General features: G+C 43.4%; 1 protein-coding gene across 1 annotated transcript in view; it reads right to left on the reverse strand.

Moving 5' to 3' along the window:
* LOC109934893 (cilia- and flagella-associated protein 54-like) overlaps positions 1 to 25,951 on the reverse strand; it is a 172,017-nt gene that overhangs the window by 112,967 nt on the left and 33,099 nt on the right. Inside the window, exons 9-13 of the mRNA XM_048610553.1 lie at positions 21,775 to 21,887; positions 20,404 to 20,527; positions 17,584 to 17,678; positions 10,957 to 11,094; positions 8,912 to 9,062 (exon numbers count right to left, since the gene is read on the reverse strand). Of these exons, the coding sequence (XP_048466510.1) occupies positions 8,912 to 9,062; positions 10,957 to 11,094; positions 17,584 to 17,678; positions 20,404 to 20,527; positions 21,775 to 21,887 (621 nt within the window). The remainder of the gene's footprint in view (positions 1 to 8,911; positions 9,063 to 10,956; positions 11,095 to 17,583; positions 17,679 to 20,403; positions 20,528 to 21,774; positions 21,888 to 25,951) is intronic.

A 25,951-nucleotide genomic window follows, 5' to 3' on the forward strand; every position in this document is an offset into this window, starting at 1 on the left:
TGAAGGGTCAGCTTTCCTGCTCCTCTGATGCTGCCTGGCCTGCTGTGTTCCTCCAGCTCCACACCTTGTTATCTCAGACTCCAGAATCGGCAGTTCCTATTATTTATGATTAACAACAATCTGTCCTGGTCCACCCACATCAACACAACAGTCAAGAGTGCACAACAACATTTCTACTTCCTCCAGACGCTAAGGAAATTCCGCATGTCCACAACGATTCTTACCAATTTTTATAGATACACCATAGAACGCATCATATCTGGATGCATCACAGTGTGGTATGGCAACTTCTCTTCCTAAGACGACAAGAAACTACAGAGTCATGAACATAGCCCAGTCCAACCTGCAAACCTGCCTTCCATCTATTCTTCTCCTGCCTTGGGAAAGCAACTAACATAATCAAAGATCCCTCCCACCCTGGTTATATTCTCTTCCACCTTCTTCCGTCATGTAGAAGATGTAGAAGTTTGAACACATGTATGAACAGATTCAAGAATTGCTGTTATCAGACTTTTGAACGGGCCACTCAAATGTTTATTTCAATCTCTCCCTCTGCACCTTCTCTGCAGCTGTAACACTGTATTCTGCAATCTGTTCTGCTGCCCTGATGCACTTTGTATGGTATGATCTGCCTGTACAGCGCACAAAACAACATTTTTCACTGTATCATGGTACATAGAGTCACGTAGCATGGAAACAGACCCTTCAATCCAACCAGTCCACGTCGCACATAATCCCAAACTTAACTAGTCCCACCTGCCTGCTCCTGGCCCATATCCCTCCAAATCTTTTCTATTCATGTACTCATCCAAATGTCTTTTAAACATTGTAATTATACCCATATCCACTACTTCCTCAGGAAGTTCACTCCATACGCAAACCACCCTCAGTGTAAAACATTTGCTTCTTGTGTCTTTTTTAATGTCTCCCCTCTCACCTTAAAATTGTGCCCCCTAGTCTTCAAATCCCCCCTCCTCGGGAATAGACAACTACCATTAACCCTATCTATACCCCTCATTATTTTATAAACTGCCAATAAGGTCACCTCTCAACCTCCCACGCTCCAGTGAAAAAAGTTTCAGCCTATCCAGCTTTTCTTTATAACTCAAACCTTCCATATCCGGGAACACCCTGGTAAATCTCTTCTGAATCCACTCCAGTTTAATAATATCCTTCCAGAACTGGACACAGTATTCCAAAAGAAGACTCACCAATGTCCTGTACAACCGCAACATGATTTCCCAATTCCTATGCTCAAAGGACTAAGCAATAAAGTCAGCATGCTAAACACCTTTTCAACCACCTTGTCTCTATGTTGACCCCGCCTCTTAAAACTAAAACCAAAACACCCAAAGGGGAGCACCTCTCCCTATAACTATAAAAGGAGCGTGAAAATTGGTGTAACCTGCCTTTCAGCAACTTCTAGTGATTAAATAAAATAAATCCCTGGCATTCACTTTAAAATCAACAAGTAACAATTTATTTATCTAACTCCAACAGTGAACAAATTAGCTAAACTATTAACAGACCGACTAAATCACTTCTATCTACTAACTATTCTCAAATAAAGCAAGATTCTAATAGCATGCTGTTCCAATAAATACAAGTCACATTTATAAATAAAAAACAAATTTAGTCTATTGAAATTACAGCCATGTGACGTCTTCCAGAATGTTCTGTGCCTTCTCTGTTGATTCTTCTGTCAGGAATATTAACAAGTTGTGCTGTTGGTATTTAGATGGTCCTTTCTCTCAGACATACAGGAGGCTGTGAAAGCCAGTGATTCTCCCTTGAGAGTGGAGGGCTGCTAGCTCTGGAGGATGACAGTTAACTCTGGGGCTTTGTCCAACTGCCCTCTTCTTTTTATACTCTTGATGACATATCAATATTTCTTATTGGTCCTATATTGTCAAAACCATCAGATTTAAATTTAATAGGTGTTTGGTATCTAAGTGCCTGGTTCAAATCAATTGGATAAATTCAAAACTTGTTGTCTTGGTAAACTGTTGCTTGGCCTGCTAACTGTATGGCATTTTGATGCAAATGTTTCAATTCAGGTGTTTTCTCTTACTTGCAAACTTTCAAACTGCTGCTCACAGACATCCATTTTAAATCTCTAAGCATAAAAAGCACATGATCTTTTAAAGGGACCATGCAATGCTTTCCCCCCTAACATTTTACAAAGACCAAATTCTAACTTCCTGCCTCCCAATCCACAAGTACTCTACCCAACCTCGCAACAATGTGATGCAAACTTCAAAGAATTACGTACCTGAACCCCACTTGTGACAACAATAATTCAATCAATCAGAACAGACGATGACGTTTTGATGAGCTGGCAGCTATAAATGGGTAGGGCTTCAGTGCCTTGAATCCCTGATACCAGGGTAATGGCCTGCTGTTGGCTTGTTAAATGCCTGAGTGGCATGAGATGCAGTGGGCCCTCTTGAAAAGAGCCTGCCATGCTGGCTGAGTTAATTATGAAAGTTTCACCTTCTCAACCTTGTACCTACCTGAGGCGTGATAACCCTCCGGTGAAACTGCCACCAGTCATCTCTCTCTAATGAGAGAGCACCTCCATAGACCACAGCTGCAGTACTATGTGCACTTCTGGTCCTATAGAAAGAATAGGATTACAGTAGAGGGGGTGCAGAGGAGATTCACCAAGGTATTTCCTGGGATGGAATAGTTTAGCTAAGAAGAGAGGGTTTTATTTGCAGCAGAGAAGGTTGAGGATGTACAGAATAGAAACGTATTGGATTATGAGGGAGCGTGGACAGGGTGATTTGAAAGTAACTGTTCCCTAAGTCGAAGGGTCAATCACAAGAGGGAAAATTATAAAGTGAAAGGCACTTTCAGGAGGTCTAGAGGGGATTTGAGAAAAAGATATTTCACCCAGAGAGTGGCGGGGGTCTGAAACGCACTACCTAGGAGGACAGTTCAGGCAGGTAACCTCACAACTTTTAAAAAGTACTTGGATGAACACTTGAAATATTATAATATTCAAGGTTATTGACCTAATGCTAGAAGGTGGGACAAGTGTAGATCTAGTGTCACTCAAGCGTAGCTTTGGCAGTAGAGATGTGCCAAACAGCCTCTTCTGTAGTGTATGATTCTATGATTCTATGTTTCTATGAGCCTGTCACTTCCACAAGATGCCAACCATGATATCTATTCTGTATCATGCATAACTCTGATTACCCATTAACATAATCTTTTTAAATTTATAGTCAATCCTAAGTCCTAACGCTCAACATAATGAATCACCAGAACCGTTGAAAGGATGGTCAGGACAATGTCTGTGAAAGAAGAAAATCTTCAAAATTTTTCTTTTTTCATTTGCGTAGGAGTGAGGAAATGGTGCAATGGCATTCCTATGGTGTCTTCAAAGTAGAAGCCTGTCATGAGGCATTTCAAAGACACAAGAAAAACAGATGTTGAGCCAATGAGGATGATATTTGGAGGCAGCAGAAAAGCTTATTCAGGGTTTTCCATTGTTGGCATCAGGGTTGAAAGGCATAAAAAAACATATCAAATTATGGGAACATGCAAATTGTCAATAAACTGTTCAACACAAAAGTGGATTTAAAAAAGTGAGATATTTCAGTGTCTGATCCTAGAAAACCATTACAGGATTTGTGCTGCATGACTGATTTCCCAAAATATCCTTTTCACAATCAATACAGTGTGGAGCTGGAGGAATACAGCAGGCCAGGCAGCATCAGAGGAGCAAGACATTTGACGTTTTGGGTCTGGACCCTTCATCAGGACTGGGGAGGGGGAAGGGAACTGGGAAATAAATAGAGGACAGAGGGGTGGGGCTGGGGAAAGGTGGGTGGATGCAGGTAGGGGTAGTGTGGATTGGTCCATGGAAAGGGTGAGGCGGATAGGTGGGGAAGAAGATGGACAAATTGTGTCAGCTCAAGGAGGTGGGGATGAGAGGGAGCGTTGGACATGGGATGAGGTTGGAGATGGGGAGATTTTGAAACGGGTGAATTCTATGTTCAGGCTATCGGACTGTAGGCTCCCAAAGCGGAATATGAGGTGTTGCTCCTCCAGTTTGCGGCGGTGTCATTGTGGCACTGGAGAAGGCCCAGGATGGACATGTCACCCAGGGAGTGGGAGGGGGAGTTAAAATAGTCAGCAACTGGAAGGTGTGGTTGATTATAGCGTACAGAGCGCAGATGCTCTGTGAATCGGTCACTGAGTCTCACCAATATAAAGGAAGCCACATTGGGAGCAACGGGAACAGTAGACCAGGTTGGAGGGTGTACAGTTGAACCCCTGTTGGAGACAGAAAGTTTGTCTTGGGACTTGGATGAGGTGAGAGGGGAGGTGTAGGGGCAGGTGTAGCACCTCCTGCAGTTTCTGGGACTGGTGCTGAGTGTGGTGGGGTTAGTGGGGAGTGCGGAGAGACAAGGGGGTCACAGAGTGACCCAGAGTGAGCGGTCACTACAAAAGACAGATAGGGGTGGGGAGGGAAATATCTCTTCGGTAGTGGGGTCGGATTGTAGGTGGTGGAAGTGGCGGAGAATGACGCACTGGATGCGGGTGTTGATGAAGTGTGTGGTGAGAACCAGGGGGACTCTGTCTTTATTTTTGTTGGGGGGAGCGGGTTTCAGGGCAGAAGTGCGGGAAATGCAAGAGATGCGGTTGAGGGCATTTTCGATCACCGGAGTGCGGAAGTTCCAGTCCTTGAAATAGGAGGACATTTGGGATGTGTGATCTTGGGAGCAGATGCGGTGGAGGCAGAGGAATTGGGTGTAAGGGATCACATTCTTGCAGGAGGATGGGTGAGAGGAGGTGTAGTCAAGGTAGCTATAGGAGTCAAAAACAGAAGTTGCTGGAAAAGCTCAGCAGGTCTGGCAACAACTATGGAGAAAATATCAGAGTTACCGTTTCGGGTCCAGTGACCCTTCCTCAGAACTGGAGGCAGTCACTGACGAATGTGATATGGCTGTGGAAATGAGTTTTAGCAAATACTCAGTCAAACACCAGGAGTGACAGTGAAATTAATATCAGTGGGCAAGAAGAAAGATTGGAATGGAAATCTCATCGGAGAGAGGAGCAGAACATCTTCAAGGTGAGCATGCCTAGAAGAGATGTGGCAGTGAGTTAAATACTAAATAAAAACCAAAAGAACTGCAGATGCTGTAAATCAGAAACAAAAACAGAGGTTGCTGGAAAAGCTCAGCAGGTCTAGCAGCATCTGTGGAGAAAAAATCAGAATTAACGTTTCGGGTCCAGTGACCCTTCCTCAGCTATAGCAGTCGGTTGCCGGATATGGAGATGGAGAGGTCCAGGAAGGGGAGGGTGGTATCAGAGATGGTCCGGATAAATTTGATGTTGGGGTGAAAGGTGTTGGTAAAGTTGATGAACTGTTCAAGCTCCTCATGGGAGCATGAGACAGTACCAGTACAGTCATCGATGTAGCAGGTGAAGAAGTGAGGGCTGATGCCAGTGTAACAGCAGAAGAGGGACTGTTCCAAGCATCCTACGAAGAGGCAGGCATAGCTCGGACCCATACGGGAGCCCATAGCCACCCGTTTAGTTTGTAGGAAGTGGGAGGAGTAAAAGGAAAAGTTGTTGAGGGTAAGGACAAGTTCCGTTAAGCGGATGAAGGCGTCGGCCGAGGGGGACTGGTTGGGCCTGCGGGAGAGGAGGAAGCAGAGGGTTTTTAGGCCGTCTGAGTGGGGGAGATGTGTACGGGGACTGGATGTCCATGGTGAAGATGAGGTGTTGGGGGCTGGGGAATTGAAAGTCTTGGAGGAAGTGGAGGGCATGAGCGGAGTAGACGGGGAGTTCCTGGTCTGCGGGGAAAAGACAGAGTCAAGGTAAAAGGAGATGAATTCAGTGGGGCAGCTGCAGGCAGAGACAATGGGTTGACCAGGGCAGTCAGGTTTGTGGGTTTTGGGAAGGAGCTAGAACCGGGCAGTTTGGGATTAGGGAATGATGAGATTGGAGGCTGTGGGTGGGAGGTCTTCTGAGGTGATGTTATGATTGGTCTGAGAGATGATGGTTTGGTAGTCAGGGGTGGGGTCATAATCGAGGGAGCGGTAAGAAGATGTGTCAGAGAGTTGGTGCCTGGCCTCTGCTATACACTACTGTGCTCCCCCCAACTTATCTGCAGGTTTGATGGTGAGGCTGGGGTCGAAGTGTAGGGACCAGACGGCTGCATGTTCCGTGGGAGAGAGTTTAGAGTGAGTGAGAGGGGTAGACAGATTGAGGCAATCGATGTCATGACGGCAGTTAGAGGTGAAGAGGTCGAGGGTAGGATACGAGGCTGTGCAGTGGTGTCCAGTAGGATAGGGTTTGTTGGAGGCAGGAGAAGGGTTCGGCACAGGGTGGGTTATACTCCCGGTCAATGAAATAGGCGCGGAGGCAGAGGCAGCAGAGAAAGATTTCAACATCCAGACATATACAGAATTCATTAATGTGTGGGCGCAGGGGAACGAAGGTGAGTCCTTTGCTGAGGGGGAGGCCTGGGGGTATGGTGAATACCCAACAGGGCTTGGGGCTGGGGCTAGGTTTAGAGCTGGAGCTGGGAGTGTGGTTGGAGACTGTCTTGGGAGTGGGTATGGGGCTGGTAACGTAGGTGCCACTGGAAGTGATGTTATCGATGTCAGCAGCGGCAGTGACGGCAGCGGTGGCAGTAGCCGTGACATAGTCAACGTCAGCGGCGGAAGTAACATAGTCAGCAGCATCAGCAGGAGAGGCCAAGGTGACCCATGGTTAATGGCACTGGGCAAATTAAGAAAGAGGTCCTGGATAGGGTTGGGTCCAGGGTGGTGGGGGAGGTCTGTGTTTGGAGGTAAGCAGGAGCAAGTTTGGTGTAATTATGGCCCTTGATGTCCAATAGGATGGAGAAAAAGTGTTGGTTAAGAGTGTGGATCCTGCGTAGAATGAAAAACAGTAGAGGTCCCTTGCAGGCCTGGGAGAGAGAGGCTCTGAGTTGGGGTAGGGCTGACTGTAGTGCCAGAAGATGCCAGTGCATGGCTGTGAGTGTGGAGCTAAGGATCCACAGAGAAAACCTCCTCTACATCGGTGAGACCAAAACCAGATTCAAAGAGCACCTGTGCTCTGTACGCTATAATCAACAACACCTGTGGTCGCTCACCATTTTAACTACCCCTCCCACCCCCTTGGTGATATGTCTATCCTGGGCCTCTTCCAGTGCCACAATGACGCCACACGCAAACTGGAGGAGCAACATCTCATATTCCACCTCAGGAGCCTACAACCTGATGGCCTGAACATTTTTGGTGAATTCACCAGTTTCAAAATCTCCTCATCCCATGTCCAACCCTCCCTCTCATCCCCACATGCTTGACCTGACACTACCTGTCCATCTCCTTCCCACCTATCCACCCCACCCATCCCACTGACCAATCCCTACTACTCCCCAGCTGCATCCATCTATTGCCATCCCACCTACCTTCCCCCAGTCCCACCCCCTCCCTCTATTTATTTCCCAGCTCCCTTCCCCTACTTAGTTCTGATGAAGGGTCCCGACACAAAACGTTGACTCTCCTGCTCCTCTGATGCTGCCTGACCTGCTATGTTCCTCCAGCTCCACACTGTATTGACTCTGACTCCAGCATGTGAAGTTCTTGCTATCTCCGACATCCTTTTCATAACAGTGTGCCTATTGATGGACAGCTTCACCTACATATAGAATGGAAATGTTATTTACATGAAAGATGAAGTACTTGAGTCAGATATTTGTTTAAATAAGGTATTAAGTGAAATGTTAGTTCATATAAGTCACTGAACACTTAAGTGAAATGTTTATTTTCCTAGGGATTTTTGAAGCAATTTAGTATGTTGGATGTTTGTTTTGTTTCAATGAGAGTGTGCTTTTTTTTCATTGGGGACATTGACAATAGACTGATAACAATATTTTCTGTCATGATGTTTCCTGAGTAATGCCCATTGTAGATATTACATGAGTTGGCATACAAAGGGAAAGCCAAAAGGCAGTTGGGCACAGATTGGGGTTGGGGGGGTGGGGGTGCGGGGGCGGAGGAGGGGGTGGTGGTGGCTGGTGCTATAAGCTGACAGGGAGGTGGAATAGGGCGTAAAGGGCCATCGTGATGATGGTGGGGAAGATGAGTCACAGAGGCCATAGGCAATGGGAATATAATGGGACAGGATGTATAGGGTCACTGGTTGGATGCAGGAGCACAGGTTGTCACAGAGGCATTACGGGCCATTGTTTGGGTGCGGGGGCATTGGTTTGTAAAACGTAATGAAACGCTAAAGTGCTGGGTGTAGAGGAATAGATCAGCATTGATAGGGCATAGAGAACAAGAGGAGTGTGAGGGGGTGAGAACAGGAGGGAAGCTTTCTGTTTCAATCTTCATTTTTAAACTTTGAACAAAGTAACCTAGGCAGGTTTTCAACGCATTAGGAACTAGCAACCTGCGTGTCTCAATGTGGATTTAAGCTGTTTGGTTACTTATCTTTTTGTAAAGCTGTCAGAAAGGCAAATGCAAAATTCTGTTTTGTTCCCGCTGACCACAAAATCCAGTTCATTTACCAAAAAAAGACATAAACCATGTACCTTTAGAAGAGTTCTCCTAGGTGTCCTAGCCAACATTTATCCAATAGCTAGCAGCGTTAAATTGTCTGGTTATTATTTTGTTCTCTGTGGAATACAGCTATGCAAAAAGCGACGATGGTTGTTTCTATAATACAGACCACATTTCAAAATGATTGGCTGTAAAATGTTTTGTGACCTCCTGACTGTGAAAGCCTCTACATAAATGCAAGTATTTATTCCTCCTTTTTTGTTCTGACTGCTATTATGTGTATTGCTATAAAATTTGCAACTGTACGTAAACACACATTGTCAACAATAAAATAGCTAACTTTCCATCATCTATTTGTGACCAATGATTAAAGATCATACCTGGCTTTCTCTTGGATTTCACACTGGCGTCAGCCAGGGTTTCAAGCAACCCTGCTGAGTACAGTGTAATATCTACCATCAGTACAGGGTCAACATCTCCTAAGTTGCACCAAATAGTCACTTCTTGAAGTATGGACAGGATATGCATCCACTGAAAGAAACAAGATAAATGCATTGATGTCAACCTTATGAAAAAGTACAGAAAACCACAGAAAGGTAATTACACTTGTCCAAAAGGTTGGAAAGTATTGTTACAGACATCCTCAGCAAAATAACTAATAGAAAGAGCTAGAGAGGACAAGAACATTCACTATCTGAAAAGCAGAATACTACAGATACTGCAAATCTGAAATAAAAACAGAAAATGCTAGAAATGCCCAGCAGGCCAGAGAGTATTTGAGGAAACACAAACAGACAAAGCTCGATGACCTCTCATCTCTTCCACATTGGGTGAGGCCAAATGCAAATTGGGTAGAACATCTCCATTCAGCCCACAAACATGCTCCTGACCTTCCTGTGTCCTGCCACCTCACTTTCACGCTGAACTCTGTCATCAGCATGCTGCACTGTTCTGGTGAAGTTCAACACAAGCTTGAGAAACAGCACCTCATCTTTCCTGTGTATTACAGTCTTCCAGACCTAACCCTGGGTTCAATAATTTCAGACTGTAAACTCTGGACCCTATTTTGTTTCTTGATCCTTGCATGTTTCTCTGAGTTCCACTTTCACAAAGTAGCACATCTGTTTTCAGTACATATTTCTTTTACCTGTTCTTCCACCATCTCCATTAATTCTGGAAGACTATACTTTCTTTTATCCTCTCGATCCTGTCTTCCACCCTATCATAGAGCTTCCTTTATCCTGGTCTCAGAGTGGAGGAACAAACCAAACTGTGTACAACTCTTTGTTACCTGCAAACTTCCCTGCCCCATATTTTTCTGGAGTTGGAAAAGCATTTGGATCTCTTTCCACACCACCCCCCTACCCATCACTCAACAAACCCATTTCACATCCCCCCGCCTCTGAACTCACTTCTCTAATTCAGCCCACTCTTTCTGAATGTACTCAGAGTGACACAACATGCAGATAAATAAATCAATGCAATATATCCTCCTCAAAGCTAAGTACATTGCTTTACTGAGTCAAATATAACTACAAAGGTATTTTCTGTCTGGTCAATGGTGATATGTGCTGTGATACATTTGGAGTTATTTGCACAGTTGTTATTGCATTTCTTACTGACATCAACAATAAACAATTTAGATGAACACAGGTAATATAATTTGCATGGCTGCTCCAGGGTCATGCATGGTGATCGGAGTGCTGATCCGGAGGTTCCTATTGCGCATGGACCTTGGAGGACCGCAAAGAAGAAAAAATTATTGGAAACATTGATTAGAAATTTAAAAATACAAAATGCTGAAGAAACTCAGCAGATCTGGCAGCATCTGTGGAGAGAAAAATACATGATTTCAAATATCCCCTTGAAATGGAGATATTTATCAAGAGAAAGACTAGGGTTGTGCTTGGTGTGGAGCTCCACTATTCGTACACACTCTTCTTGCTCCAGCACTATGGGAGTCTTCTGCTCTTTGCCAGAATTCTCAAGCCCAACTCCCTCTTTGATAGTTTGCTGCAATTTGGGACAGATCCTTCTACTTGTTCATTCCTTTAGTACTTGACTTATGCCATTATCATTCACTTGCACCATTGTTCCTTTTGTCATTAATTATCTCTGCCTCCCATACCCTACCCACCACCATAACCTAGCACTCACCTCATCCACCCAATCCACAAATCCGACCTCCACTCACCAACCCAGCCAACTCCACTTGTCCATGCCACTGTACTTACAGTTAAATAATTTATCTCAAACAGATTCCATTTCTGATGGAATGTAAACCCTGTTTCTTTATCTAACATTCTACCTAATCTACTGAGTGCTTCCAGCGTTTTCTGTTTTTATTACAGATTTCCTGCATTCACAATGTCTTGCATTTGTCATGAGCTATACGTTCAATCTGAAAGTTAACGAATGCTCGTACCTTCCCAAGGTTATCCAGCTTCTTTAGGTATTTTGTCGAACCAGTAACCCCAAAGTTGCCTCTCTGCAGAACTGTCTTGCACTTCTGCCACAGAAAAAGAACTGCATCCACAGCCATATCAACATCTGGAATGGGGCCCTGGAAATGAAAATAAAAATTTTCAATTGCATTGAAAATACAAATGTGTTGGAGAGAGTCAGAAGTGATTTACAAAAATGGTCCTAGGAACAGGAAATTTCAGTTATGAGGATAGATTGAAGAAGTTGGAACTGTTTTCCTGGACAGAAGAAGGCTTAGAGGACAGTAGACAGAAGTTTTCAAATCATAAGCTGGCTGGATAGTGTACATAGGGAGAAGCTCGTAAAAGGTGAAAGAATAAGAGGGACTAGGTATAAAGCAACATGCAAATAAAGCAAGGGTGATGTGAGAAAGAACTTTTTCCACACAGTGAGTAGTTAGGATATGGAATGCACTGCCTGGAAATGTGGTCCAGGCATGTTCAAGTGAGGCATTCAAGAGTTCTTTGGATAAAAATGGTGTGCAGGAATGTGGGGGAAATGGCAGGAGATTGATACAGGTAACAGAACACTAAGCACCATGGGTTGGATTCTGTGATTCAACATAACTGATTTATCTTAGAAGATTACTTTTAACAAAATGTTTTTTTCTAATGACTGTGTATTTTCATTGGTTTGGCAGATTATTTTGAATTTACAATGAACAGCCAATTTACACCTCCCAATTTACAGGACTCATTCCTCATGCTATGAGGCCAAGCCAATCCTTTGCTACTCGTCTTTGCCAAGGGAAATCTCTTTTCTTTCCTAGACATTGCCAGACTATCTTAATCTGCACCTGGAACACTGTTAGACCACACTGCTAACCTGAATGCGTCATCAAGAATTACACTGTGTTCTGACATTTCAAATGTTATGCCACTATATTTACACAACTCTTCGTATTTTAGAAATACATTGAGCTATTTAGTAGGCTGAGTTTTCATCCAGAATTTCAAGTTTCCTCTCACCATCATATGTCATGATTTTGCTTGAGACTCCTGAATGACATAATTATCTAATAATGTAAAGTGGCTTTCTCAGGATGCATGCCATGCCACCAACTGTTGCCAGCACAGTCTTCATGGTACACCATCTTTCAGAGGTGATTAACAAGGCATTCCCTGCAAATACTAGAAGCAACACTAGTCTAATATCATGCAGCCCTATTAGTTGACACAATACGAATAACCAAATATGGGCCAAACAGATCCATTAAAAAAATTTGCAAATCTCTCAACAAAGCACTTAATTGCAAAAGGGGCCATGCACTTTTGCAACTAAGTAATATAGTTACTTAAAAAGTCAAGCACCAATTTAGAGGAGAAGTGAACTACTTTTGCTAAGTTTCTGGAAGCACTCTGGAGTGCGAGTTCCTGGATTTGCAGGGAGTATTGCTGCAACCACACAAGGAGAAAAGAGATTTGATGAGACGATCTGTCTGCACAAAAGTGCAGCCTCAATATCAGTTACAGTTGTACTGCTTCTGAATCTGCAGCACAACAGTGAATTGAAGCAAAGGCTTTGGAAAGATCAAGCTCTGTACAAAACCCTCTGCCAAGCCAGACTGCTCCAATCTCCTTGAGAGCTATAAGAAGCTCTCTGGCACAGCAATCAATGGATCATGGTTAAGCATCAGCATTTTCTCTATGTTGATTTACCCAGGTCCTCATCAAAGTTCATGTACATAACATAAACTGCACTCCCCTTATCCTTCTTCTTGTTTCATCAAAACATCTCAAGCAAGCGAATCAAGCACGAGTTTACTTGATAAAATCTGTGCTTAATCTCCTTTATTTGTCTGCATTTGTCCAAGTGGATGTTGATTTTCTTATGCGGGTTTCTACAGGTTTTACAACTAATTATGTTATACTGAATGGTCAGTAATTATCAGATTTATCTTTTTTTTTGAACAAGAGTGTGAAATTCCCAATCACATAGTTTTCGCCACCACACATATCTAAGGAGAATTGGAAGAGTGTGGTATCTCCACAATTTCTACTAATACTTTCCCCAGTAACCTAGCATGCATCTCATTTGGAGCGGGTGACTCATGCAATTTAAGTACCCCTGGTCTCCAGTACCTCCCCTTTGCCTTTTATTTATCTCTTCCAGTAGCCCAACAATTTCTTGGTTTACCACACCTTTGGCAAACTCTTCTGTCTTGATAAACCCCAAGGCAAAATATTCATTTTGAATCCCAGGCATGGTATCAGCTTTCATCAAAGAATTTCTAATTGGGTCTTCTGCTCTATGACAATGCTTTACTGCTGAAAGGTTAATGTGGAAAAATTGGATCAACATTCACTAAACTGGGTTTTACAACTCATTGTTTGGCAACCTCCTGAAACATTCCCTGCTCATATTTCTTACTGGAGAACTGTGGAAGAATTGCTGCCAACACAGATGATTGAGAGTATGCCTACTTTTCCTGATGCCTCATGAAATATCCTCACCTTTATATAAGCCTGACCATAGACTGCTGAATGGACCTCTCAAATTTCAAATCAAATGTTGATCTTACTTTTGTACATCTCATGGGCAGCTATAACTTTTTATTCCTCACTCTGTTCAATCACCCTATTATCTCTATGTCCTTATATGTTATGATTTCCCTGTACTGTATGCAAAACAAAACTTTTCACTGTACTTAGGTACATATGACAACAAAAATTCAAACCAAATGAGAATAAATCAAGTAGCTGCATCACTATTATTGAGACCAGAGGATTCCACATTGAGTCCACAGTGAGAGTGCACATAGCAACTACCTTGAGAGTGTAGTCACCTTCCATGAAACTGCAGCCAGACTGTGACAACAGTCCATGGTAGCTGGTTCTGCAGCTTTGCTGTAAGATCAAGTGACTGCCAGAAAAGATCTGCAATGGAGAGGTTTGTGAATCAACTGGACACAGAGTTGGTTGTGGTTGATCATGCTTTTTTTCTGCCTTGGCAGAGAAGACATTGATCATCATAGACCGGATGAATTCCCTGCTACCCAATGTAGTTGATTATGAAAGGATCCAATGGCATAAAGATCCATGGCTGTGACAATGGCCACCACATGTTCTCTTCGTTCAGTAGTCTGAAAATCTTATTGCAGAGGTATGCAATAAACTTTCTGAAAATACACTGCTTCACAACAGATCCAACAAGATGGGCAAACGATTACAGATATAGATTGAGTGCAAGTCTCTGGGACTCGGTCAGTGGGGAGGTACAGTGTAAATTTTAGACTTTTGAACTAAAGTTTTATATTTAACTCTAATGTACTGTATCATTAAAAGCATTTGGAAAGTAGTGTTTAAGTGGTGAGTTTCTTTTTTTGTTAATTGAATCTTATGCTTAGGCAGGGTGACAACATACTCTACTGTGTAAGCTCAATAGCTAATGAGCTAACTGGACTAAACCAGTTCTGTAGAAACAGACCAGCTACGTGTAAATTTTAAGTGTTTTATGAACAACTCTGTAAATGAACACAGTTGAAGATCGAGTGCAAATCTCGGGAGTTTGGTCAGTGAGGAGTTAGGTAAGTGGGGAAGAGGTGTTTATTTGCTTGTTTGCATTTGCTTTTGCCCTGTAGGAATTGGTTCTTGCTCCACTACGGAGAAAGGAGCTGGGAGATAAGCCACAGCAGTCCTGTGACATTAAGTGAACATGCCAGTGTGACATCACAGCCAAGTGCTTGGTAGGTGAGTATTTCTCTTTTCTACCTTTTCTGAATTTTCTACTATTATTTATTATTTTATAACATTCTACTGTGGTTTATACTTTTTATACATACATACTGTCTTTAAACTGTTTTCATAGTGTTTTTAGCGTTTTGCATATGGGGTCTCCGGTAGTTTGAAACAAAGGTTTATTAAATTTAACAGAATGTGGTACAGTGCCCAAGCTAGACTGTAGTGCTATTGGTAGCTTATGTAAATTCCTAGATGCTTCTAGTCGCGTGGGTTAGTGTGTGGGAAATGCCACCAGTTCAAACAGCTTCAGTGCCAAGTCTTGGAACTTGAGTCTCTTCTGAAGGCTGTGTCAAATTGTACTAGTGTTGCCATCACAAAGATGTGGTTGAGGGAGGGGCAGGATTGGCAACTCAACATTCCAGGGTATAGGATCTTTAGGTGAAACAGGGTGGGGTGTAAAAGAGGACATGGTGTTGCATTATTAATTAAGGAGTCAGTTACTGCAGTTGGGAGGGGCAATACCTTGAAAGGGTCTTCAAATGAGGCTTTAAAGGTAGAACTTAGAAATAAAAAGGGAGCAGACACATTGCTGGGAGTATATTAAGGCCCCCAAACAGTTAGCCAGCATTAGAGGAGCAGATATGTAGACAATTCACTGGGATATTTAAAACTAATAATATTGCGATAGGGTAATTACTTCAGGGGATTTCAAGTTCTCCAGCATTAATTGGGATAGTCATAGTGTAAAGGGTTTAGACAAGGTGGACTTTTTTGCAATGTGTTCAGGAGAGCTTTCTATGCCAACATGTAGAAGACCCAATGTGCGACAGTGCACTGCTCATCCTAATTCTGGGGAACAAAGCTGGTGGTTGAGGTAGCAGGAGAGGAGCATTTAAGTGATAGCAACCACAACAGAATATGATTTACGTTTGTTATAGAAAAGGAAAAAGATAGTCTGAAATTAAAGACTTTGGATTGTGGGAAGGCAGATTTAATTAAAATAAGGTGGGATCTGGCCAAAGTAGGCTGGGAACAGCTATTTACAGGAAAATCTATAACAGAACAATGGGAGGCTTTCAAAAAGGAATTAATGAGAGGACAGGCGCAACATTTTCCCTTTCAGGTGAAATATAAGGACAACAAGCCCAGAGAGCCCTGATGTCTAGGAATATTCAGGACTGGATAAGAAGTAAAAAAGAGACATTTAGCAGGTACAAAGGGAGCAAATCAACAGAGGCCCTAGTGGTGTTTTGAAAGTGAGGCGGGGAGCTTAAGAAAGCAATTAGGGGACCAAAGAGGGATCAAGAGAAAACTCTGGTCGGTAAACTTAGGGGGAATTTGAAAATATTCTATAAGAATATTAAGAGGAAGAGGATAACAAGGGAAACAGTACAGCCCATCAGGGATCAAGAGGCAATCTGTGCGCGGAATCAGTGGACAGTGGTAGGGTGTTAAACGAGCACTTCACTTCTGTCTTCACTCAGGAGAAGGAGGATGTAGGTACAGAATTTGGGATGAGCAACAGTGACGTTCTTCAGGAGATTGATATAGGGAGTGAGGAGGTATTGGAGGCTGGATTGTATCACTTGATTGTCAGAGGGTGAAGGGAATCCTGATAGAAGTATATAAAATTATCAGAGGTATGAATAGGCTGGATAGTTGGAGTCTTTTTCCCAGGGTGGAAATGTCAAATACTAAATAGGTTTAAGGTAAGAGGAAAGTTTTTTTTTACACAAAGGTTGGTAGGTGCCTGGAATGTGCTGCCAGGGAAGGTGGTAAAAGCAGATACGATGACAATTAAGAGACATTCAGACAGACATTTGAACAGATAGGGAATAGAAGTATATGGACCATGTGCAGACAGATGGAATTAGTTTAGAATGGCATCATAATCAGAGCAGACATGGTGAGTCAAGGGGCCTGTTCCTGTGCTGTACTGGGCTATGTACTATGTCATATGCAGGCTTTGGCAGGCTTAAAGGTAGATTCCTAGCTAGTCTGGATGAGTTGTATACCAAGCTGCTGTGGGAGAAAAGTGATGAAATTACAGGCATTCTGAAACATATTCCTCATTGACGTGCCAGAGGAGAGGAGGTTCCATTTTTCAAGAAAGGTAGTATAAACCAGGGAATTACAGGCAAGTGAGTTTCACATCAGTGGTAAACAAACTAATGGAGATAATTCTGAAGGAGACAATGAATCTCCACTTGGAGAGGCAAGGTTTGATCAGAGTGACATGCTAGTGGAAAGGGACCCACAAGAAGAATTACCTCTATATACTGACAAACCTTTTCCTGTCCTCCTCTCCCTGAGGCATCCCTCATTGGCCTCTGCAATTCTACTCCCTACTCCCTCCAACCCCCGTCCCCTTACTTGTGTTATAGAGGCTCCAGGGACAAACTTCTGACTTGCACCTTCTGCAGTACCAGCAGTGGCCTCCACTATCATTGGCATTGCCAATATTGGAGAACTGTCAGCCTCTGGCCAGTCAGCACTTCTTGGGGGTGGAACATCTGCCCTGCAGGAGAAATTCCAGTGGGGAATGCCCTTTGCAAGTCCTGGGAAACCTCACCTGAAGCCAGAAAACTGCCTGATTGGGATTAAATCCAGTCAGGGCTTTGGGAGATGGTTCCTGCAAGGATGCCATCAGCTCTACTGGACAAGTCCATCAGCATGACTATTAAATTTCACCTTAACTCTGCATCTCTCTACAGGGATGCTACCAGACCTGCTGACTAATTCCATCACTTTCTGGATTATAGATTTGAATTCTTTTTAGTTCCCTGTTGCAAAACTAAAGTAGCATTTTAAGATTTCAAATATTGCAGCAAAGTGAATAATTGATGCAACAAAGTCCTAATTTTTGTTGTAAAAATCTTTACACATACCTCTGGAGGAGTACAAGTATATGCAAACACTGCTTCGGCGAGTATCACAAGATCATCACATAAGATGGTGGCCCCAGTGGGTTGAAGTGTTCCTCCTGTAAGAAGCAGATTCATCTACTATTAACTATTGTTCAGCAACAGTCCGTTTGCTCTCCTGAAGTGATGAATTTCATATCATTGAAACAGCAACAAAAAGGACCCTGCTATATGCTTGTGGTTTCAGTTGTCAACATGAGTTTCTGCAGAGACACAGGTAATGGAACAGAAATTATTCACCAAGTACTTTGATGATCTTGTCTGCCTTCCTGATTGAGGTATTAGATTGTTTCCCTCTCCGGATCATGCATAGTGACTATGAAGGAGATCTGACAGTTCCTTCACTGGGGTAACTTCATAGTGGGCTTCTCAGAAGGATTTTGTTCTGTTAGGAGGTAAGACTAAATGAAAGCCATGTGCTTCCAAACTATCATGGATGGCCCGCCAGGAGTTGAGAACTCTTAAAAGCATCCATCTCAGGATCAAAGGAACATGCGAGCCTCTCCACTGCAGATAGGTGGCAATCCACACCATAGACCTACCAGACCACAGGTCTGATAATTCATCAGAGAGACATGACTGGTGGTGGTCTAGCCTCAGCCAATAGGAGAGATTAAGAAAGAGAGACGTTGTCGGTAACCTCAATCAGTGTGGGAACTGAAACCATGCTGTTGGCATCATTCTGCATTGCAAACCAGCTGTCCAGCCAACTGAACTAACCGACTCCCAGAAACCCTTGCTGTGAATTGCCACCATGCTGTGTTGGGGGAGAACTGAGTGTTCCAGTGATCAAGAACGATGCCATTGGGAGTTCTCAACTCCTGCAGGGTCGCCCACGACAGTAAGGTCAGAAGGGAGGAACCAGGCAAGGCGCAAATCGAAAAAAGTCCTAAACAGCGATCCAGGCAGGAGGTATTTTTGTGATAGCAATGGCTGCAATGATGGATGGAGACTGCAGCACTGGGGAAATCCCCAGTCATTGAGGTTCCCTTGCCACTGTAATTGGGTCTATTTTCTGTGGCCTGCTGGTGTGCAACAGCATTCTGACATGGAAAGATGTCCAGCATAAGGTGTCTATCTGAAGGAATTCAATGCCCATCCTTCTCCCCATACACAACACAAGCCCTGTGGCAATCAGCAAGAGGTGATGGTGACAGGATTGAGAGATCTGGAAGTCTCTAGCTTTGGACCAACACATAGGTGGTGGAGTTTGATTCAGCCATTTTGCTCTTGGATTAGGAATCCGCAGTTCCCTAGAAGTGGCAAGACAGGTGGCTTAGGTGATTAAGAAGACATATGGCGTGCTTGCCTTCATCGGCTGGGGTACAGAGTACAAGAGTTCACAAACCATGTTGCAGCTGTATGAAACCCTTGTTAGGCCGCATTTGGAGTACTGTGTGCAGTTTTGGTCGCCACATTACCAGAAGGACGTGGAAGGTTTGGAAAGACCTGCTTAGCTTTCCAGCAATTTCTGTTTTTGTTTATTGAAATACAGTTCAGTTACAAGGCCACTTGCTGAGTGAAACAAGAATAACGGCATTCTTTATTAATTTCTCAGTGGCTGATTCCTCTGGGTGTCTCTAATTGATTGTACTTTTAGATCTGTGGGATTATTCTATGAAGTGCCTTGAAAGCAGGGCCAGCCTTCAAAAGGATATGGTCCATGGCTCTTGAAATTTTCTTGGGGAATCCAGTGCCACAGGAGTTGCTTCGTTTAGCCGGTAGTTGGCAGTTCTCAGAAAACAGGTGAGTGATGGAGGATGTTGTGCAGCTGTCAGTGAAGACTGAAATGTGCAGTTTTGGCAAGCTGGAATAGTGCAGCAATATCCAGATGTATTCAGCCTTATCCTTCCTGCATCAGTTAAAACCAACAATTGAAAGGAATGGAATTTCACAGCAGTAAATTAGGGTATTGCAGGGGTTGATAATGAGGCAAGAATCAACCAGAAGTCCAAATGGTATGTAAGGAAATGGCAGGCACTAAAGTGGAAGCAAAAAAAGAGTCCGTGCAAAAGCCGTCACATAGACGTGTGCTGAATAATTTCAAACCTTGAGTTTCCTAAAATATTAATTCTGATAAAATATACAACTAACTCTTGTAGAAATTTGTTTTCTTGAAACAAACTGGAGTACGCCATCAAAACAGAACACCTCAGTTAACAGATTGACACCACCCTTTGAAAGCCTACATTGCAGGCTTGCTTACTGGAAGTTTACTGTATTATTGCGATCTCTGTGATGTCCAAGTAGTCAGTTAAGGGTGCGAGTGAGTAGGCTCTCTGACATAAAATTTTATGAAGGCAAAGTTGCACTATTATTTAAGTGGTTTATGCTGTACATAAAGAAAAACACTGATGTGCATACTCTCTACATTATGTTTGTATTACTTAGTGTGTGTTTTTACATGGATTATGCGGACCTCTTGATCAACCAGAATATCAACCAGAACACTCCTCATCCCATAGCCACCGGTTAATAAAAGGTTTACTGTACTGTGTAAATTTTGTGTCATGCGACAAATATGATATGATGACCTGATTGCCACAAGTTTATTGAGCATTCAAATCCTATTCAATAACACTACTTTACTTGAACCAGCAGCAAGTTTTTGAAATCTCAAATGCCATTCATCAACAAAATGCAAACAAACTGTAGCAACACATTCCTTTCTGTCTTCAACTGCACTTGCTTCCTCCAACTATTTACCTTGCCCGCCTATTTGAAATCTCTGTTGTCCAAAGACGTGTAGGCATTTTTCTGTTGTAAGCTCCTAAGATGACTCACCTATTGAACAGGTTCCCCCAACAGGAAGTCCATGCTTGGGTTTGCGTGGTGAAATAAATGGTTCCATAGCAATCAGTAGGTCCAAATCAAGCTCATAATTCTTCCAGCCCAGATTTTCATTTTTCTAAAAATGGAAGAAAAAGTACAATAGAACATAGAACATAGAACAGTATAGCACAGTACAGGCCCTTCGGCACACGATGTTGAGCCAAACTTTTACCCTAATCCTAAGGTCTATCTAACCTCCACATCTACCTTATACTATCATCCATATGCCTATCTAATAGCCGCTTAAATGCCCCTAATGAGGCCGACACCACTACCCTCTCCGGCAATGCATTCCACGCCCCTACACTCTCTGAGTAAAGAACCTACCTCTGACGTCTCCCCTATATCTACCTCCACTCACTTTAAAACTATGCCCCCTCGTAATAGCTACCTCCACCCTAGGAAAAAGTCTCTGGCTGTCTATCTGTTCTGATCATTTTGTACACCTCTATCAAGTCACCACTCATCCTTCGTCGTTCTAAAGACAAAAGCCCTAGCTCTCTCAACCTTTCCTCCTAAGACCTTCCCTCCATTCCAGGCAACATCCTGGTAAATCTCCTCTGCACCTTTTCCAACGCCACCACATCTTTCCTGTAATGAGGCGACCAGAACTGGACACAATACTCCAGATATGGCTGAACCAGGCTTTTGTATAGCTGGAGCATAACTTCACGGCTCTTGAACTCAATCCCTCTATTAATGAAAGCTAACACACTATACGCCTTCTTAACAACTCTATCCACCTGGGTGGCAGCTTTCAGGGAACTGTGAACATGAATCCCAAGATCCCTCTGCTCCTCCACACTGCCAAGAATCTTTCCGTTAACCCTGTATTCTGCCTTCAAGTTTGTCCTTCCAAAATGAATCACCTCACACTTTTCAGGGTTAAACTCCATCTGCCACTTCTCAGCCCAGCTCTGCATCCTATCAATGTCCCTTTGTAACCTAGAACAGCCCTCTGCACTGTCCACAACATGACCCACCTTCGTATCGTCCGCGAACTTGCTAATCCACCTTTCCACTCCTTCATCCAAATCATTTACAAAAATCACAAATAGAAGAGGACCCAGAACAGATCCTTGTGGTACACTACACGTAACTGAGCACCATCCACTACCACCCTTTGTCTTCTAAGGGTCAGCCAATTCTGAATCCAATCTGCCACATTTCCCCGTATCCCATGCCTCCTTACTTTCTGCATGAGCCTACCTTGGGGAACCTTATCAAACGCCTTACTTAAATCCATGTATACCACATCCACTCTTGAAAGAAAAACAGGTGATTCCGTTTACAGCTCACCATGTTTATCAGTACAAGCATTACCCTTAAGAAACTGAGAAGTGGTGCAATGATGATATCGAATACTTCCAAGTACTCATAGCAAAACGCAGTCTTTGCAAACCTCACTGCAGCTTCCACGCTCACACCATCTTCACCTATAAACATCAAGTGAAAGAAAGAGTAAGAAATACTGCATAAGCATGTGTGATTTTATTTCTCATTCTTGGGATGTTGGCATTTCTAGCAAGGTTGACCTTTATTGCCTGTTCCTTCTATTAGAAGCTTCTATTAGGTTGATACAACTACATGACTTGCTAGGTCACTTCACAAAGTATTTAAGAGGAAACTGGGACTGGAGTCACAGATGGCCCAGGTTAAAGTAAGAAATGCAGAGGTCATAATAATCAAGAAAGCAGATTGCTTTTCACAACTATTCAGTAATATCATGATTATTTTCACTATATTTCTAGATTTTCTGAACATAATTCAAATTCATAAAGAGCTTTGTTGGGTTTGCAAAGAATCATTGTATTATAAAGGACAGAAGAAACTATTTGAATTTAATGAAAAGAATCTTGAATTGAAAGCTAACCTAAGAGCAACCATATAACCACTGTTGGTTGTTGTAAAAATGTCTCATCTGGTTCACTAATGTCCTTTTGGGAAGGAAGCCTGCCAACCTTTATTGAAAGTGAAAGGCAAGAGGTTGAGAGGGGATTTGAGGAAAAATGTTTTCACCCAGAGGGTGGTGGGGACTGGAATGCACTGCCTGGGAGGGTAGTTGAGGCAGGAAAATTCACAATCTTTAAAAAGTACTTGGATGAGCACTTGAAGTGTTACAACATTCAAGGCTACAGGCCTAGTGTGGGTAAGTGGAACTGGTGTAGGCAGTAGTATAATTTTGGCAGTGTAGACTTAATGGGTGAAGAACTTTGTGCTGTATGATTCTATGATTCTATCCACTTAGTCCCAGTGCCCTGTTCTTTCCATACAAATGTTACCCTTCAAGTATTTATCCGTTTTCCTTTTGAAAGTTATTAGTGAATCTGCTTCCACTATTCTTTATGGTAGTACATTTCAGAACAGAAAAACTCACTGCATATGTATTTTTGTCTCATCTCACCACCTTAAAGATGTACTTTCCAGTTAACAGTCCTTCTGCCACTGCAAACAGCTTCTCCTTATTTATTTCAGTCCTCACCATTAATTCCAATTCCAGTGTTATGAATGTGGGACTTTATCCAGTTACTCTTAAATGCCTCTTTTAAGATGAAACAGAATGTACTAGATAGGGAGACAGTGATCATATGGAATCTCTATCCAAAGACAAGTCCCTGTGACCTGATTGGCTCAGAGAAAGAAACCCAACCTGACAATTTACTGAAAAGTAAGTGACTTTTCACACCTCAAAAATGGAAAAGGGACAAACAAAAACTTTGTTTTTGGAACAGAAACAAAGTTGCTGGAAAAGCTCAGCAGGTCTGGCAGCATCTGTGAAGGAGAAAACAGAGTTAACGTTTCGGGTCCGGTGACCCTCAGAACTGATGGTGGCTGGGAAAACATCAGTTTATATGTAGAAAATAGGGAGGTGGGTGGGTTAGGGAGTAAACAAGAGCCCAAAGAGAGAGAAAGACAGTTGGACAGACAAAGGAGTTCTTAACGATCAGGCTGGGAGGGTGAATAGTTGTTAATGGGGACTGTTAGTGACTAACAACAGGGGGTGTGTAATAGCAGGCTATGTGGTAACAAGGCCTGGTGCGTGGAGTGGCGGGCTGGGACATGGGAGACTTTAGGCCCTAAAATTATTGAACTCAATATTGAGTCTGGAGGGCTGTAGGGTCCCCAAGCGGAAAATGAGGTGTTGTTCCTCCAGCTTGCGTTGGGCTTCACTGGAACACTGCAGCAAGCCGGAGACAGAGATGTTGGCCAGGGAGCAGGGTGGTGCATTGAAGTGGCAGGCAACAGGTAGTTCAGGGTCTTTTTTGCAAGCAGAATGTAGATGTTCTGTGAAGCGGTCGCCAAGTCTACGCTTCGTTTCCCCAGTGTAGAGGAGACCACATTGTGAGCAGCGAATGCAGTAGACTAGATTCTGGGAAGCGCAGGTGAAGTGTTGCTTCACCTGGAAGGTATGTTTAGGCCCTTGGATACTGGGGAGGGAGGAGGTAAATGGGCAGGTGTTGCACCTTCTCCAGTTACAGGGTAAGGTGCCGTAGGGCTGTGGGGAGGTGTTGGGGGTGAAGGAAGTGTGGACCAGGGTGTCCCGGAGGGAACGGTCCCTGCGGAAGGCAGACAAGGGAGGGAAGGGGAATATGTGTCTGGTGGTGGCATCTTGCTGGAGGTGGTGGAAATGGCATCTGATGATCTTCTGGATGTGGATGCTGCTGGGATGGTAGGTGAGGATAAGGGGAACCCTATCGCTGTTGCAGGAGGGAAGAGAAGGGGTGAGGGCTGAAGTGCAGGAGATGGGTCGGACCTGGTTGAGGTCGACAACGGGGTGGGGAATCCTCGGTTGAGGAAGAAGGTGGACATTTTGGACGCTCCCTTGTCGAAGTTGGCCTCATCTGAACATAGGCAACGGAGGCAGAGGAACTGAGAGAATTGATCGAGTCTTTACGGGAAGTGGGGTGTGAGGATGATTAGTCCAGGGAGCTGTGGGAGTCAGTGGGTTTGTGATGGATATTAGTGGCCAGTCTATCCCCAGAAATGGAAACAAAAATGTCAAATTGCTTTTTTGGAGATAGACACAAAGGACAAAAACAATTCCTGCTGTCCAGAACAGGGATAGCATGTGTTATGTTAGCAATCCAGTAGAATGTCTTGTTTTCCATTCAAAGTGAAAAAGATAGACAAGATTAGACTTTTGGAAAGTTAGGGAACAAGGAGTCGCTGAGGTGGCCCTCACTGTGGAAAGTCCTTTCCAGAATAATCAGGCTGAGAAGAACAATTTTCGAATGACAATGGAAGATTTGACCCGAATTTACTGGAAATCAGGGAGTAACCTGGTGCTTAATTTAATATTTTGCTACATCAGCCAAAAGTGCAACGCACAGCAAAAGGAGTTGTGAGATGTTTTAGAATTGCATTAATGGATTAATATAAAATTACCTTTCCTTTAGTTTGGTGTATTAGTTGCCTGTTAAGTAATGTTTAGTCTATGTTGGTTTTGCTTTGTGTCTTACAGTAAAAAAATCAAAACATGAAATCTCATCTTGCAGTTCTTCCTGGCAGTCACAGGGAAATTCATCTGATGACTGATATTGATCTTTACAAGATTGTAACATTAGCCACAGACACCATTTCCACCCCAAACACTTGCTAAGGCTAAACTATGTTTACAACCACAGCATTTAATTTGAACCAGAACCTGAACTTTAATTTAAGGCCTGTTTATTTTGACAAGCTTTTGGTCAACTATCTTCACATCTCTTTATATACCACTGTCTTAAATTTGCTTCCTAATACTTCTGTACAGCAAATTACAAGGTTAAAATTCTGTAAAACTGCAGTTTGTTTCTGTTGCTAATCATCCTTCTCACACAATACACACTGACTGATAGTCTCCTCTTTTGCCTCCCATCTGTACCAGAAGTAATAAAAATCAAAACCTATGGGCAGAAATCACCGTCTGGACAACAGCCAGAAATGTTGTCAAAATAGCACTGACAGGTAGTGTGCCTGTTATCTACCTGGAGAACAACTGGCCCCACATGTGGCTAAATTAAGAGCCACCTCCTGTCTCTCTTGGAATTTTACCATTTAAACGGGCCCGCTTCACATGAGTCCATCAGGGTAACTATGTAAGCTGTTGTTTCGCGAGCATTCTTTGATCCTCAGAGGTGACAGTAGCAGTATCTGCCCTCAGCGGCTCTCTTGCTACCTCACCAAACCCTGCATGAGGCTCCAGAAACCCCATAACATGAGTTTAAGAACGTATGCTATCAATGCAGTTTCATCCACCAGGTGCAATGCCAGCACTGGCCAACACTAGCAGAGGCACTGCTGAGAATGATGAGCTGCTGGGGGACAGGTCACCATCTTTCATAGGGGCAGCATTCCCACTAGCAGCAATTTAATCGGCTGACAGCAGGGAAATAAAGCCCTGGTTCCTGCTGCCTGCTAAAGTTGGATCACTTCCTACTGTCAAACCCATTGAGGAGAACCTAAAAACATGGCACAGTGTGGAGCTGGAGGAGCACAGCAGGCCAGGCAGCATCAGGGG

The sequence above is a fragment of the Rhincodon typus genome, chromosome 22, assembly GCF_021869965.1.
Source record: "Rhincodon typus isolate 14 chromosome 22, sRhiTyp1.1, whole genome shotgun sequence".
NCBI classification, from domain to species: Eukaryota; Metazoa; Chordata; class Chondrichthyes; order Orectolobiformes; family Rhincodontidae; genus Rhincodon; species Rhincodon typus.